Source organism: Vicia villosa, linkage group LG2, assembly GCF_029867415.1.
Source record: "Vicia villosa cultivar HV-30 ecotype Madison, WI linkage group LG2, Vvil1.0, whole genome shotgun sequence".
In the NCBI taxonomy this organism is placed as follows: Eukaryota; Viridiplantae; Streptophyta; class Magnoliopsida; order Fabales; family Fabaceae; genus Vicia; species Vicia villosa.
The window spans coordinates 204,721,104-204,738,940 of record NC_081181.1 but is presented as its reverse complement, the minus strand read 5'-3'; the positions used below and the strand labels follow the sequence as shown (position 1 = coordinate 204,738,940).

The 17,837-nt window shown below is 35.1% G+C and overlaps 2 protein-coding genes across 2 annotated transcripts; both read left to right on the top strand.

The window, feature by feature from the left end:
* The first annotated feature begins 722 nt into the window (after positions 1-722).
* LOC131653669 (protein RETICULATA-RELATED 1, chloroplastic) lies at positions 723-5,688 on the top strand. Its single transcript, XM_058923925.1, has 8 exons — positions 723-1,249; positions 3,213-3,377; positions 3,507-3,599; positions 3,681-3,796; positions 3,964-4,062; positions 4,144-4,449; positions 4,586-4,750; positions 5,130-5,688. Exons 1-8 carry the CDS (start codon positions 902-904, stop codon positions 5,416-5,418), a joined length of 1,581 nt encoding a protein of 526 aa, XP_058779908.1. The 5' UTR covers positions 723-901; the 3' UTR covers positions 5,419-5,688.
* Positions 5,689-15,931: 10,243 nt separating this feature from the next.
* LOC131648014 (uncharacterized) lies at positions 15,932-17,772 on the top strand. The gene is made up of 3 exons (XM_058917813.1): positions 15,932-16,109; positions 16,271-16,325; positions 17,451-17,772. The coding sequence occupies exons 1-3, from the start codon at positions 16,025-16,027 to the stop codon at positions 17,611-17,613; spliced, it is 303 nt and encodes a 100-aa protein (XP_058773796.1). The 5' UTR covers positions 15,932-16,024; the 3' UTR covers positions 17,614-17,772.
* The last annotated feature ends 65 nt before the right edge of the window (positions 17,773-17,837 follow it).

Genomic DNA, 17,837 nt, shown 5'->3' with positions numbered 1-17,837 from the left:
AGGTAAGTTAAAATAAGTCAATGCAAACAAATTTGTAGTCTCTTGTTTTTTTTAGTTAGTTAGTCTCTTTAAATATTATTTTAAATGCTTATTTACATATGTCTAAAACAAATAGGCTTTTATGTAGGCTAACAGGTTAACCAGGCCTTCGAAAAGGTCAGACTCAGGCCTAAAAATAAGCCTACGACAAGCTACAAGCCAGGCTTAGGCTTTATTTTTTTTTGACAGGCCAGGCTCAGGCTTGGCAAAGCCTGGCTCGGCCTAGCCTATTTCCACCCCTACTTCTCTCCAATTATCTCCTTCACCCTTTTCTCTCTATATCTCTCTAATATTTTCTCTCTCTTCTTCTTTTTATCATTTTTTCTTGATGCCATTAATTCTACTACACTTGTTTTTGTGAAGGAGAGAAAAGGAGGGAAGGAGAGGATCTATGGTCATATATATATATATATATATATATATATATATATATATATATATATATATATATATATATATATATATATAATCTTAATGAATAAATAAATCTTGTTAAGAATCAAGTTAAGAGTCCCCCTACAATGTTAGAGAAAATTTTGGTGATTATTTCAAATTTCTAGCAAAATATGTAGGAGAAAAAGAGTAACACAAAAGGCATGAAGAGAAAAAAGGTACTATAATATTAAAATAATAATAAATTCAAAAATAAAATAAAATAAAATCGCAAAATATATTAAAGGAGCCGGCAGGCAACAGAGGAGTCTCTTTGGGATTGGGTTGGTTGTTCCCGCATGGGCCTATCTTCTCCCCTCTTCCTCCATTTCCAAACCCTCTCCTCTCTCCACACTCTACTCACAACAAACTCCTCCCAGTAACCGTTTTTCTCTCTCCTCTCCAAAATTCTCTTATCTCTTTTTCAAACATGTCATCTCACGCGCTCTTTCAAGCAGCCCAAATCATCCCTATGAACTCTCACATATCCCCTAAAACCTTATCCCCCAAAACCGTTCCCAAACTACCCCTGCTTCGCAACCGTCGCCGCCTTTTGATTATTCGATCGTCGTCCGCCTCCCCCGCTGATGTCGAGAGTGATGCTTCATCGACGTCTTCGCTGCTTGAGCGGTGCTTTGCGGCGCCGTCTGCTCCTTCTGTTTCGTGTAATGTTAATCCGGTTATGAAAGGAGGGAAGTTCGGTGCGTTTGGGGCTGTTACGCTTGAGAAATCGAAATTGGAGGTGTCGCAAAAGCAAACTAATAAGTCTTCCCCTGAGGTTTGTGATGTTGAATTAGGGTTTTTGTTTTTCTGTTGTTCTGATTATTTATTGGGAAAATAAGTAGAATACTTGAATTGGCAGAATGTTTATTTGAAATTTGAATTAGTTATTGTACTTTAATGGCTTGGGAAATTAACATAGTGATGATACTGGAGTGAAGAAAGATAAGGGGCGTTCAAATTTGTAGAGAGTTAATTTGGAAATTGAATTATCATCTTAAACGGTAGGTTTTTTTTTTGTTTGTTTTTTTTCTCTCATTGTTTCCGTCGGTAGTGATGAAGAAGTGAGTCTGAGAAAATCATTGTGTGTTTGTATACACGTCCGAATGTGTACATGGTTGTACTCATGTTATACAGGATGTGTTGCATCGGTGCGACATATGAAAAGCACAACACAAGTTCGGTTTTGATAACTTGCCGACCGAGAAGATCAAAGGTGTATTTGGCGTCTGAAATGGGATTTGATTGAATGTATTTTATGTGAAAGCTAGGCTGTTTGTTATGGGAGATTACACGTTGGATATGATATGCCGTGTTGCATTGGACGCGTATACAGAAAGAATCATGGTTGCTTGCTAATTGCGAAGACATAAGATGTTAGCCGGTCTTGTTTTCTTGACTAGATTGGAGTGAATGATTTTTATGCAAAAAAGGTTGTTTGTTTAGGAAATTACATGTGAGAAGTATTAATACTTCTGGTGTCGTTTTGTGTTACTTTTGTAGCGAGATAGCGTTCATGTTAGCGTGTCCTGGATATTTTATTTTCATTTATAAAAGTTTTTTAATACTCTAAGATAGTAATATTAATTTAAAATAATATTTTTTTAGAAAAGGGGTATATACATTATTATACAAATTAGCTAACATTGATGTGAATTTTTAACTCATTGACTAACTACTTCAATTTCATCATGTTGAATAAACGTCTCTGTTGCGTTTTTTTTTTTAAAATGTTGGCTGATTTTGAGTTTACATCTTTTGTTAGTGTCCTGCTCACTTCTACCCAATTTGCACTGCACCACTTCAAATTATGATCTGGGTCGTGCAAGCAAGTTCATTGTTTGTTTTAGTTTGTTTAGTTGTGGAACATGTGTTTGAACATGAGATACAACTATGAACTGAAGTCCTATTTTGTTCCTTCCAGTTTGTGGTACCTTATTTGATGAAGGGAAGAGGGAAAGGGGAGAGGGCAATTTTGCAATATAAAGAAAATGAGCGAAAGGAGAGGGTAGGAGTTAGAATCTCTGTTAGCTTCTTTGATGCCATAAAATTAAAGAACATTAAGTGGGAGGGGGGAGGGGAAAAAGGGAGGAGAAAGGAAATAGCCCCTGATCCATAGGACAATTGAATAGGGAAGGGGAGGAAGTTTAGAGTTTTGTTTCTCTTGGGACCCTTGGGCATCATAAGTACAAAAACTAAATACTTAATTAGTGAAATGAGTTATGGGAAATGGCTTTTCAAAGCATACCTACATACCAGGAAGGAAGAATATATGACAAAAAATGAGAGCTAATAGGAAAATAAAGCTAAAGCGGTATTAAATTTGACACAGGTATTAGTTCAAAGTAGTAAGTGATTTTCCAGTTCTTCAAAAAAAGTCTCTTCAAAGCATACCTAAGTATCGGTAAAGAAAAATAAATGACCAAAAATAAGGGCTAATAGGAAAATAAAGCCAAAGTGATAAATTTTCTTACAAATGTATTAATTCATAGTATGTGATTTTTCAGTTCTTCAAAAATCTTATATTGGAAGCATAACAATTAAAATTTTAAAATGTATTACGAATCCAAATGGCATATCAACCTAGTATCCCCTGCGTATTATGGATTCAATCAAGTAACTTACTGCTTACTAGACACCTGTGGCTACTCATACCATTGGAGTATTTATGAATTATTTTCATGTTTTTTATTTATTCTTAAGTTTGTAAATATGAATTCTGTTTTATGCTTTATTGACAGCTAGCCACGGGGGGAGGTGGTGGAGATATTGGAAAGATAATCAGTTATGGTGGTGGTGACGGAGGTGACGACGATGGTGACGATGATGACTACTTTGATGACTTTGATGATGGTGACGAGGGAGATGAGGGTGGCATGTTTAGAAGACGCATAATTCTTCAAGAGGTTACACATCTCATTTATTTTAATTAGGAATATGTTTGTTTCTGATTATGAAGTATATGCTATATTATCTTTTGTTTCTTTCATTTGACATTTCTTGAAGAAATGACAGACATTTTATCCTTCTGGCAGCTATTTGACCGTAAATTTGTGGATGCTGTGTTGAATGAATGGCAAAGGACTATTATGGATTTGCCCGCTGGATTTCGGCAAGCTTATGAAATGGTACAGTACTTTTCAGGTTATGCTTGTTTAGGTGGTGTGGTAAAGCATTTAGCCGCATACTGACTAAAATTATGCTTTTAGGGCTTGGTTAGCTCAGCCCAAATGGTGAAGTTCTTAGCAATGAATGCCAGGCCAACTGCCAGTAGGCTTATATCCAGAAAACTACCGCAAGGACTCTCAAGGGCTTTCGTTGGCAGGTAAACTCAATTATGTCTTGGTTGACTTATAGATGTCCTTAAGAAGTCTCGACTCTTGATAATTTAGCCTGTCGGCAAATCTTAAATATGATGGAAATTGATGAACTTCCTTTCTGGAGTGTATTGTCGTTTCCACTATTGTCATATATAAATATCTTTTTGTACAGGTTGCTTGCAGATCCTGCTTTCATGTATAGATTTCTATTAGAGGAAGTTGCTACAATAGGCTGCTCCGTGTGGTGGGAGATTAAAAATCGGAAAGATAGGTGTGTTGTGTATTTTCATAAGATATGGATGCTTGTTTGGTATTATAAGTTGAATAATTCTGAAATTTAATTTGATTTTAGGATAAAGCAAGAGTGGGATCTTGCACTTATCAATGTGCTCACCGCAGCAGCATGCAATGCCGTAGTTGTTTGGTCTCTTGCTCCTTGTCGTTCATATGGGAACACCTTCCAATTTGATTTACAAAATACGTTGCAGAAGCTTCCAAACAACATATTTGAAATGAGCTATCCTCTTAGGGAATTCGACCTACAAAAAAGAGTTCAAGCCTTTTTGTTCAAGGCTGCTGAGTTGTGCATGGTTGGCTTAGGCACGGGTGCAGTACAGGGTGCATTGTCTAGCACTTTGGCTAAGAAAAAGGAAGGAAGGTGTGCAGGGTCCAAACCCAGCTTATATTTGATAGCATTCAATTCACTGAATTTAATTAAGCAAGGGTTTTATCTGGATTGTTCAAAACTGACTGCTACATTTACTAATTTGTCACACACTTGAATTGTATTGCAGATTATCTGTGACTGTCCCAACTGTGAGCAGCAATGCACTTGGTTATGGTGCTTTTCTTGGAATCTATGCTAACCTGAGATATCAACTGCTCTGCGGATTTGATAGAGCAATGGTCAGTCATTTTGATGTTATTGGAGTCGCATTGTTCTTCAGCACAGCATTCAGGTATGCTTTTCCCCTACCAAATGAGCTGTTCATTGAACTGAATCCTGTTCAGGCGATATGTACATGTGGATGTGTTTCTGGCATTTATTAATGGCTTTGATATTTCCTCTTGTTTTATTAGCATTCAAGATGCATTCTTTTCACCTATGACAATATTTGCTCTACCATATATTCTGTTTATATAATGTGTGCCCTGCATCCTGTTGAAAGGAAACAATAATCGGCACAATTTTTACAATGATTTTGCTTTACTTCTTCAAACTCAATTTTGAATTCTTTTGTAAATGTTATCAATATATTTTTTTTTTGTATAAGAATATAATGTTTTGTTAAATTTTGATGCGATATGTTTTGAGGATTTATTCAAAATGTTATACAGGGTCTTGAATGTTCAATTAGGAGAGACTTCGAAGCGTGCCTGGCTTGGAGTTGAGGCAGATCCACTGGCTCAGTCAGATGACCTCTTGAAGGTTTATAACAGGACTTCTGAAAATGTAGAAAAGCCATCATCATCTAAATGGTTTATATCTAAGAATTCAGTTGTTTCTGGGCTTGGGCTCTTGGGCATCAAACAAAGCAATGCAGAAGGGTCTGGTGCAGAACCATCAGCTCCTAAAGCACGTCGAAAAAGGATTGTGCGGAAGAAGGTTGCTGCAGGATCTGCTTAGATTCTTCGGATGTAAACATAGTGATTGTCAAATTTTGTTGATTACTGCTGTATTGCCTGCCTTAGATCGAGTCTGGCTGCTGCTCTTGGAGAGGTTGATTATCTACCTAAAATTTTTCGTTTCATCAATATGAGGAAGGCTTTTTTTATTATTGAATTTTTGGAGGGATTTGTTGTATCGACCACCCATATGTTTTCGTATCTGGCCCTGTATAATATTTTGAATTTGAATAGTATTTTTTAAATAAAGTAGATTAAGTTTTTACCCCCACTAGATTGAAACACATTGAAACACATGATTATTCATAAACAATCATGAATAAATATCGTTTTGCAGTATGGACATGTTTTGAGCATAAAATTCTTCCATATTTTATCAAGAAATGGTAAAATTTCAGCAAACCATCTAAATGATTGTTTAAATTAGTCTTGTTATAATCTCAGCAAACTATCTAATTGATAGAAGTTTAAATGAGTCTTATTAGATAATTTAGTGACGTTGGTTTTAATTTCAAATCAACCAATTAGATTGTCTGTAAGTTTGAATCATGTTAGTTCAAAAACTCTGATTAAACTAATAAAAATATGATGCTTATAGAAAGAGATAAGCGATAAGAATAGTCTTCATACTACATTATATACTGTATTATTTACAATAAATATAGACATACATTTTGTAATCTATCTGTTCTAAATTATATGATATTGTGATGATTACACACACATCAAGTAAAAAAGGTATTTAATTTTGTAGGAATGAAATTTTTTAAAAATTAAGAAAGGTGAATAATAAAAAAAATATAATAGAAAAAACATTAATGTTAAATTGATATTGTACAATAATTTGTAATTTAATTTTTTTATTTTATACAATATAAATAATCAAACAGAGAAAGTTATCTACATCCGTTTCTTTATTTGAATTCATAGTATTTTATTTGATATTTTTTAGGAGATTTTTTTATTTGTGTCAAAAATTTGAACAAATGCGAAAAGGGAAAGAAAGTAAGGAGTAAATTATCTATAAAATAGAATTTTAATATCATTAGCTAGTAGGAGATTGATGATTCTAACAGGAGACTCTACAGAAGATCGGAATACCGCATCATTATTGACCATATGTGTTGCTAGATAGTCAGCACAAACATCACCTTCCTAAAAGTATAAAATATTTGAATCTATAGAGAAACTCTTTAATGTTGTGAATAATTGTGGCACAGTGATGCTAAATATTAACACTCTGAGATAAGTTTGATAGCATAGTTGAATTTAGAATAATACATCAAGTCTTTGATGTCAAGTTTCCATGCCATACGCAAACTGTGATATAACATCATCATTTCAGCATGAACAATGTTTGAATAACCGATATTACACGTAAAACCGTGAATCCAAGCACCATCATCATTTTGAATCAATCAACCAAAATCTGATACGCCAGGATTACCGAGGCTACTGCCAATAACATTCAAAATTACATTACTACCTTTGTGTGCATTCCACGTGAACATTTTTGTTGGATGAGACAAATAATGTTTGAGAAAACATTTAGCTAACAAATTAGCATAAATCACTAGGATGTGTTTCAAAGTATAGGAAGATACCACTTCATTCACATGTTATAGTTTGTTCCTAGCGCACCACAACCACCGGCAAGGAGCTAAAAAAATAGAGCCACCATCGATGCCATGTCTAATAAAATCATATAGACCACCCCCTTGAAAAAAATAATGGGTCCAAGAAGCTAATAGATTTTCAAAAGCGAGTAGCAAATTCTCGGTCTCTCAGACAGTGTATAGTCGTCTCGATGTCCTAATTCCATCTAGGACATATATTTGTCTAGAGTATAGCACAATGACACAACATTGATATCGTAGAAAGAAATTTATGTAAAGTCACGCAAAGAAAAAATCTCACATTCTCAAAAGCAGAAATATGTCTCGCTTACTTTCAAGAGTTTTTGTTTGTTGTATTTCGAACAAATTCAAGTTTGTTGAGCTCGTTATAACTATCCCGAGCAGTATAGATACCATATAAATTTCCTTTCCAAGTTAATCGATCAGGCCTGTTATAACTATCCCGAGCAATATAGATACCACTAGAATTCAAGTTTGTTGAGCCCATTATAACTATCCCGAGCAGTATAGATACCATATAAAATTCAAACAAATGCGAAACGCTTTCAGGTGGTCACAAACAACCGGATGAATATTAGTATATAATGAATCTAAGTTCCAATTCTCATCCAAGTAAACATCATTCACTCGCATTTCCAGATCGTGGATATTCACATAGAGAATCTCCTTCGCTAATTTCTCTACCCCAGACCAATTAGGAAACCTGAAAGAAGATTTCTCATCCCCCAATCTAAATTTAAAACCATCTTTAAGAGTAGAGAGATCTTTCATAATTTCATTCCAAGTAAGTGATCACGATTTCCTATAATGTACTCATGCTTCATAATTTGGACCCATGGGGAGTCACAATTCTGGCGAGGACTCCAAACCAGCTTATCCAACCTAGAAGTATTGGCTTATCTTACTTTATAGATCCCAAGACCAACCAACTTTTTGAGCTTAGTGATTTTATTATAGCCAACACGATGCACACCAAAATTTGAATTACTTTTCCACAAAAAACTCTTAGCCATCATATCAATAAAATCATAAGTTGGTTGGGGTAGTCAAGCCACTGGCTTATGATAATTTGGGATGGAGTTCATGATATACCTAATCTGAGTCAAATGACCAGTCTTATATAACAATTTATGTTGCCAAAATGCTAATCTATAACTGAATTTATCCTCTAAGAACTCAAAGTCCTAGCGTTGAAAACGACCATGCAACACAGGGAAACAGACATATGAAAACCCAAATGTACTTTTAGAATAAGAGCTCACTTAATGCCTGTATTAAATCCATTTTACTAGACAATACATTGTGAACAAGCAAACATTAACACAATGCATGTAACTAAGATGTTGAATATGAAGAACATTCAAATTTTTATGCAAAAGATTCTCAAATAGGGTTTAGAAGAACACAAATAATGGCAGGAGTAATCAAATCATTACTATAAAGTTTCAATAGGCTTTATATGTAGACACAATAATGGGTTGACCCTGTCCAAAGATCAATTCACGAAAAAGACACAAAATTAAGCTTAATAATAATGGAAATTTCTTATTATACCTTATGAGGTGGAAAAGAACCCTACCGAAAACCAAAAATGCCTCTCAGTTTTTGGAAAAAAATATGGATGCACAATTTGTATTACACAACAAGCATAAAGAGACTGTCCCCTTATAGCAAAAAAAATTTATTCCGGGGATACATCTCCGTCACATAGTATGCAATGAATTTTTTTACGCGTTCTAGTGCGTTATTTGAATATGTAACTATGAACAATTGAGCAGAAATTTGAAAATTTGGAACCTTTGCATGTCAAGTTTTTTAAGAGATGCATCTCCAAAAAAATCAAATGTGTTATTGCTAAAAACAGCCACCTGCATGATCATACCCCATATCCACATTTTCCATAAACCATTTCCAAAAACCCTTCTATTCTCAATCAATATTTTTACTCCAAAACTTCATTCTTGAATTTCATCAAATCAAAAGGAGTAAAAGAAGTTGGAATTAAAGGTAAAGTTCATTCATTTCAAGCCTCATTGATCACATTAATCCTATTTTTAATTTGAAAAAGTTAGGTCGTATCCGGAAATGTATCTTCGAAAGTCTTTATGAACTTATCCAAAAATGCATTTCCGGAAGCTGTCTGTTCTTATTTTCCAACAACCTGTTTTCCGTTTTAGATGTTATTGAGTAGTATATGTTTTAGTTTTCATTAGAAATGGTGCATCCCGATGTTTTCCCCAAACCTATTGTATCTCTAAATACCTCACGTGTAGTTGTGAAGGAGGTAGATATGGGCAACCAATTTAAAAATGAACAAGAGTTTGAATTTCGTGATCACATGGTTCAATGGATTTGTACAGAGGCATCCAAATTGGGGTTCAGTGTTGTAATTGGCAGGTTCGATAATGATTCAAATAGAAGAGGTGCATTTGTGACATTGACATGCGAAAGAAGTGGAAAATATATACTTCCTCTCTGGAATTTCAAACGAGATGCAACCAGTTCAAGAAAATGTAAGTGTTCCTTTAAGTCGCATGCTTATCGGTAGGAAAATAACAAATGGACTTTTAATATGATACGTGGTTTATATAACCATGATTTGTGTGGAAAGTTAGCTGGTTATTCAATTGCATGTCGTCTCATTCCGGAAGAGAATAAATGTGTTATAAACACGACATTGAATTTGGTGCAACTGAAAAACATACTTGCAAGATTTATGTGATTGACATAATTTTGCTAAAATATGGTTCTTAACTGATGTTGAACAAGATGTTGAAACATCTTGTTCTACTGTCATAACAGACTCAACTGTCATGTCTTTTGACATATGTTGTGACATCCTACACTAGAACATCCTGGCTGGTTTTTATCCTTGAAAGATTTGATTGAAAAATATGAGAATCTGGAACATTCAGATACTCATTACAGTCGCAGGCAATCAAGGAATGTTTAGGACAAATACAAATTGGTCACGATTTTTAGAAAAAGAATCTTTGAGAATTCTTTTAGAAAATTAAGATTTGATTTAATTTGATTTGTTCCTATTGTGTGAAAAGATCTTGCAGCTGTTTCAGAAAAGAGAAAGATTGAATTTATTTTAGAGTTCAAGCCCATAGTGCAAGAGTCTATAAATAAAACTTGGGAAACCTAGTTTTACAAGAACTCACAAATAGAAACCGTGTGTGCAATAAGGGTTGTTGTTTTAGGAGTCTCTCAAGCTCTTCGTGTATTCTTTCTTTTGTTTCACTCATGTATCTTTTGATACATTGAGGTGGACGTTTGTTCTTACTCTTGAAGCTTCCAGGCAAGAGAGTTGAGTATTGTTCTTGATCAAATCTTTTAAGCAAGATCAAGTATTGTTCTTAGTTAAGGTTCTTGACTAAGTATTTGTTTATTTGAAAGTGTAATCTTTCTATTTGGTTCCTCTGGTTATGGGTTGTATGATTGTGTTTTATCACTGCGGTGATTGGAGGTGAGATGTCGGTTTCTCATATCTAGATTTTAATTTCTAGGTAGAAGTTGCACTAGATATGGATTAAGAGAGAAGTTATAAACTGGGACTTTTTAGACTTCGAACTAGTACTGATGGATTTCCTTCATGGCTTGATAGTCCCCATATTAGGTGTTGTTACACTGAAATGGGTTAACAATTACTGTGTTATTTATCTTTCTTTATTTAGTTTTTCAGTTTGATAATTGTGCTGTAAGTCAGTAGATGTTATAACATCTGTTTTGACATTGTGTGTTGTTAGGACATCTGTCTTAACATCTGTTGTGCGAGTGCCTGAATTTCATGAAGCGTAAAAGACTCAGTAATATCAATAATATCAGGCAAGTGTACAATTGGCGCTATCAAACTAAATTAACGTTGAGGGGGGATAGAACCGAAATGCAAAACCTTTTGAAACTTCTAGATGATAACAATTACGTATCTTGGTATGGAACGTGTGGGGATGGTGTAACCGTTAGAGATATATTTTGGACTCATCTTGATTGCATAAAGTTGTTTAACACATTTATCACTATACTCAAAATTGATTCAATGTATAAACCAACAAGTACACGCTTCCATTATTCAAAATTGTTGATGTTACCTCCAGTGAGAAGACTTATTTTGTCGGATTTACATTTCTAGAGAACAAAAAAGAGGATAATTTTACTTGGGCTTTAGAGGTGTGTTGGGCAATGCTGAAGGACTAAAAAGACATGCCAAAAGTAATTTTTTCCGACCGTGATACTGCTTTGATGAATTCGGTTGCAAAGGTATTTACTACTTCTTATGCATTACTTTGCAGGTATCACATAACAAAGAATATGAGAAGTCAAGTAAAACCAGCGGTAGGGACAAAACAAATACAGGGCGAAGATGGAAAAATAGTCAAGGAGGGCTTTTTAGTGGAAAAAATAATGGATGCATGGAATGTTATAATAAATTATTCTACAGAAGAGTTATATGGCGATGCTGTTATACAATTTAGAAATGTGTGTGAGAAATATCCAAATTTATTGAAATATTTTGAAAGTACAATTTCGGGCCAGGTTAAGGAGAAGATTATATGTGCTTGGACCGATCAGGTCAGACACCTTAAAAATACAACAATAAACCGAGTTGAGTCTTCCCATGCTACTTTGAATAATTGGTTGGGAAATAGTAAGGGTAATTTGTGTACAGATTGGGATTTTGTGAACCAAATTATAAAAAACCAGCATAATGAGATAAAAACATCATTTGGTCGTAGCATCACACTGTTGGAACACAAGTTCAAAGACAACACTTTGTATTCTTAGTTGGTCCGCAATATATCTCACGCAGCTCTGAATTATATTTTTCACGAAGCCAAAAGAGATGAGTGTAGGTTCCGATAATTGAAAGTGTGGTTGCACACTTGTGAAGACCTATTGTATTCCATGTGATTGTGTTATATCTAAGAAGGTGAAACTTGATAGCCCGATATGAATGGATGAAGTTTGGCCTCACTCGAAAAGGCTCAATTTTGATGAAGATGGTATGATGATAGACGGTAAATCAAATATGTCTATCTTGACCGAATTGGAAGTGATAAAAGATAGATTTTTAAAAGTCGATGACAATATGAAACTCCACATCAAATAGAAATTGAGGAAGATTGCATATCCGGAGACCACAAACTTAAAACTACTCTCTCAACCAATAAAAACAAAAGGAGCACCTAAGAAGGTCAAACATACACTGAGTGGCAATTCAATGATGCAGTCTTCTTCATATTTTGAATATGTTGACAAACTTTTCCCGATTCACCAACTCTGAAATCTCATAAAAGTGTTTTCTAAGGAACTCGCATTAGCAAACCACCTCCATCACCGCCTCCACAAAAAATTCCATTCATTGAGGAGATGTCTGTTTTTATGCACAAATACTTTAAACGGATCGTCAGTGGTGACTGTAACTGTGGTGTTCGAGATGTTTCTGCTTTGTTTGGTAAAGGAGAAAAGTGTTATGGACTAGTCCAATTGTTCCAATTGGCCTAATCCACTCGTTGGCATAAACCGGACCAATAAGCATTGACCCAATCCACGGAGCCAGAAGGAAAGGCGTTTCCCATGCGACCGAGCACGATTAAAGATTAGCCGAACACGCTGAGACTCTGTCCCCGAGAACGGCCGGTACCCCTTGCACGACTAGTCAAGACCTAGTCAACTCTCCCCTATATTTTAGGCCTCCTGTAATTGCGCCCTGAACACTATAAATAGTCCTCTACCTCTAGAGGGCAAGGTAATCCAATCTTCGCCTAAAATCTCATACTTTCGGTTGTACCTTGTTGTTCTCTTACTTACTTTGACATCATAGTTTCATGCAGGTACATCCCCCTTTTTTCTCAACCATCACCGAAGGTCAAGCCTACCGTTGCTGGCCATCTGTTTTGCTCGTTGCGAACAAAAAGGATCACACTTGTCCGCCATCAAATTATCTAAGAATTGAGGGGCAATAAAGAAACATACACACGACTATACGGGAATAAAGAAAATTTTAATAAAATTTATAACTCTATTGTTTCTTGCATTAGTGGACTTGCACCGGAGGATAAATGGACGAGCTTCCCTGAAATAAGTCATCTCATGGCAAATGCATATGATTGAGCGTGTATTGATATTACAAGATACAGTTTCTCAGAAACTTTTATTCCACTGCGTGTTGCACCACCTCAAAATCTAAATGATCGTATCATCTATATTGGGTGGATTTCAAATTCGCGGCATTTTGTTCAAGTTAATTTGAAACCGGGGTGACCTATACCACTTATATCACCAGAGTGGATAACTCATTCAACAACCAAAACCGAGACTTGACCGGACTATTTTGTTGAAAGAATGCAAAAGTTCACCAAATTGAGAGAGATTGAAAGAGAAACAAATAAACAAAAGTCAATGGGGGTACCACCAATAGTTGTAGATTTGATCGTCGACAAGTCTTTCAGTTCACTTTAGTATTTATTTATCTATTTATTTTAAGTATCAATATATTAATGTGTTATGATGTCTAATATATACATTTTGAAGTTTGTCAAAACAATTCTGCATTGATTACATGTTTTATTTTTGTTATGTTCTTTTATGTTCTGCTAGGGAAGATTTCAGAAATACATCTCCGAAATAAAAGGTATTATCGAAGATGCATTTCCGGAACGTCCTATGGTACAATGTAGAATTTTTTAGGTCCATATTATTATTAGGAAGATCCTAAAGTCCCACATTGGTTGGAGATAGAGCATTGAAAAAGTATATATAGAGAGACACTCCTCACCTTACCAACCGGTTTTGTAAGGATGAGTTAGGTCAAACTCTAATATGGTATCAGAGTCTATCGATCGGACCATGGGCCACCCACCATTAATATCCACGCACCAAGCCCAAAAGAGTAGACATGGCAATAAAACCCAGACCCACGGGTACCCACCCGAACTCGCCCCGAAGTTGACGGGGAAAACCCGCTTTGACTGGGTTTGGGTTTAGGTTTTTCCCGACTAGAAAACATGGGGATGGGTCGGGTAACGGGGACACTAGTACCCACCCTGAACCCGTCCCCGAACCCGCCCCCTTTATTTTAATATGTACATTATTATTTATATTTCATAATTTATATTATTAAATATGTGTCTAATGTTTTAATAATTTGATTTGTATTTATTATTTTAAATATATGTATGAAATTTTTTGAGATTGATTTATTTTGTTATTTATAATATAATTTGATTTTTGAAAAAGTAAATATTTTTATTAAAAAATTGATTTTACGAAATACATGGTGGCGGGGCGGGGATACCCGAACCTAACCCGAACTCGTTAAGGACGAGTTTGGGTTTTAATTCCTCATCCCCGTTTGGGTTTGGGGCGGGTAACGGAGATTGATTGGGGATTCGGGTTTGGGTTTGAGGGAGGTAAAAACCGTCCCCGACCCACCCCGTTGCCATGCCTACAAAAGAGTACTGGGCGTGTGAGGCTCTATTAGGAAGATCCTAAAGTCCCACATTGGTTGGAGATAGAGCATTGAAAGAGTATATATAGAGGGACACTCATCACCTTACCAACCGGTTTTGTAAGGATGAGTTAGGTCAAACTCTAATAATCATTCTCCAAAAATACATCTCCATAATTTCTTCAAAGATGCATCTCCAAAATAAAGGCTCATCGACATGCATTTTGATATGTCCGAAGATGCATTTTCGAAACTCAAAAACATTATTGTATTTTCACGTAGTGCCCTAATAATACTAGGGGTGGCAAAACGGGCCCGGCCCGTTGGGCATGCCCGTTTTACCCGCACTTTAGTGCGGGGCGGGCCAAGGTTTTAGGCCCTCACCCTCTAATGTGACCGCCCCGCTCCGCCCCGTTTTCAACGCGGGCTTTTGCGGGCATGTGCATTTTCATAAATTTTTATGTTTTTAGGCTTAAAAGGTGCGATGCCCGCGGGCTTTGCCCGCCCCGCCCTCACTTTTTTGCGGGGCGGGGCTAGGTTTTAGGCCCGCATCTTCAACTATGCCCGCCCCGCCCCGCCCCGTTTATTTGCGGGCTTTTGCGCGGCGGGCTAAACGGGCGCGGGCATGCCCGTTTGCCACCCCTAAATAATACATATGGTGCATTAAGTATTTCCCATAATAATAACATTTCAAACATAAATATAACCAAGGTCTTTATGGAGAAAATCCAAAATGAATTTATATGTTTATTTAATTTCATAGAAAAAATAAGGTTTAATAGATATGCATTGACAATGTAAAATAATTTTACACTGTCATTCAATAAAAAATTATCAATCTGCTATGTTATTAATTTTTTTAAAAAATAAAAGATTGATTTAATTGAACACTGTGATTGATTGACAGTGTAAAATTATTTTATACGGTCACTACATCATCCTTTTTTTAAAAAGATATTTATATAAGACTTATTTCCGATAGTTCATATATTGTAATTTAGCTATTATTTACAATATTCACCTCAACCATAATTATTATTATTATTATTTAATTTTTGCAATCATCTGACAAATCTAATAATAAAATTAAATATTCCAATAGATTGGTTTGATAATAATCTTTACTCAAATAATAATTATGTGTTTGTTTCATAGTTAAAAAATTAATACTTCAAAATACTTTTAAGAATAAAATGACTTTTATATTTTTATTCTCAAGAGATTGAACAAGTATAAATAGTTTATAAATATTTTAGTAATTGTCAGATATTTTAAACTTATAAATATTTTTAAAAATATAATAAATACTATGTGAGATTAATATTACATTCTATGTTCTTCGAAAAACATATTCTCATAAATGAATTTTTAATCTATGAAACAAAGTCTATTTGTCAATTAATTAATTAATTAAATGTACCCTAGAAGTAAAGCCATCGTCTGTGAATGTTAAGGCAGCCGTAGCTTCATTCTGAAAACCTTTCCGCAGCATCGTCCCTTCTCCCCCGTCAGTCACCATGGCAAAAAACAGGAACAAGAAGAAGAAAAACGGTGCCGTTTCAATGGACACAACCGACTCCATCGTTTCAGAAGCACCTCAGGGTACTCTCTTCCCCCTCCTTGTTTTTTCTACTTATCGAAAAATATCATTATTCTGCTTCTACTCTTATTATTACATTGTAAAGCCTTGTTTTGATTTGTTCTCATTTTCTCTTTTATCTTCTCGGCGTGGTTTAAGATTTGAGAATTTTGTTTATTTGCAGCAATGGACACATCAGAATCCGTAGCTAAAATCAAGGTTGCTGGTGCTACCAATTTGTAAGTTTACTTTATTGCCCTCATAGATTTAACCAAGGTTTCATATGCTGATTGATTACAATTTACATCGCCATACTTGATATTTCAGAGAGCCACAGATGAACATGCTACTTTTTTTTTTAAACCCTAGTTATAATTAGGTTAACTATTATCTATTGGAGAGGGAACCATATGAATAACCCAACATTTTCCCAAATGATTGCAATTTGCATCCAATAGGTTGGTATTGCTGTTGTAGCTTGGGTTTGTTTTGAACTTTATTAATACGAATTCCCGAATTCGATGCAGTGTTGAAGACTAGAATATGGATGACAGACAGATAAAATTTAACTATTTCACTTAGAAGGAGAGGTGCCCGGTAGTTTCTGAGTTAGAGTGTTCACAAATAGCGACCAGTATCTAATTTGATTATCATTACAAGAAAATTGCAACTTTTTTCATACAGTTTGTATGTTTGTTTGTTCAGAGAAGGATTTGGCACTCTTAGCAGAAAAAGTCCTTATTTTTCCTCTTTTTCTATAACAAGCACAGTTTTTTAAATTACATTGGCTCTCATCTTGAATACACTTCGGAAACAAGATGAATGAAACCTAACTCTGATTGGCCTGAAACATAGCTCTTATCTAGTTCAATATATTAAGGGGAACCCTTTCCCTCCCATCCTCTTCACTTATGTGTGATTTTGAAAATTGTGAGTTGTCAATTTATCCATTGATTTTGATTTCATTTTTATATGTGTTTGTGTGTCTTGAGTTGTGAACTTATCCTGTGATTTGTAAGTTTGCCCATCAATATTGCTGCGTTTTGGTTCCATTTGTCGCGTTACCCATCTTTGTTGTGGTTTTTCTTATCACCATTTGGTATTAAATAAACTCTTACCGGTCAAGTTTATGTAGGCTATCATGTTTGATTCCTTCGGAAAATGATATGAATTGATGGATTTGAGTTGAATCATATATATTCTCTTTTTTATTATTCCACACTATTCAGGTTCTATTAGGGGTGTTATCTAAGGCAATGTTATTGTTTGATGATTAGAATTGCATTTTCACTTGCACACTTGTTCTCTTCCGGCTTGACTTGCTCTAAACTACTACCTTTTATTATGAATCTCTTCTGAAATAGGAAGGTGAAACAGAATGGAAGGCCTATGAAGAGATCAAAAAGCGCACGAAAAATGAAGGCAATAGCAAAAGCTATATCTGCAAATGAGAAGTCTGCTGAGAAAGTTTCCAAGAATGACAGCAAAAAAAGTAGAGTTCAATCTGCTAAAACACTCTACGAATAAATAACTAGCTGGATGGCTCATAATTAACATTTGATACTTTATATTACAAGATCCGAAAGTACTCCTTTTTGTAATTTAGTTTAGCCAAATTCAATTATTTGTCTAGGCCAAGTGTTTTTTAAGATCAAAGCTTCTTATTTTGCTGCAGCCTTATTCTTATGGTAGTGTCTCATTGAAAAAGAAAAATCATAGCAAGTATCCCATTTTTGAAGAAAACTTGGATT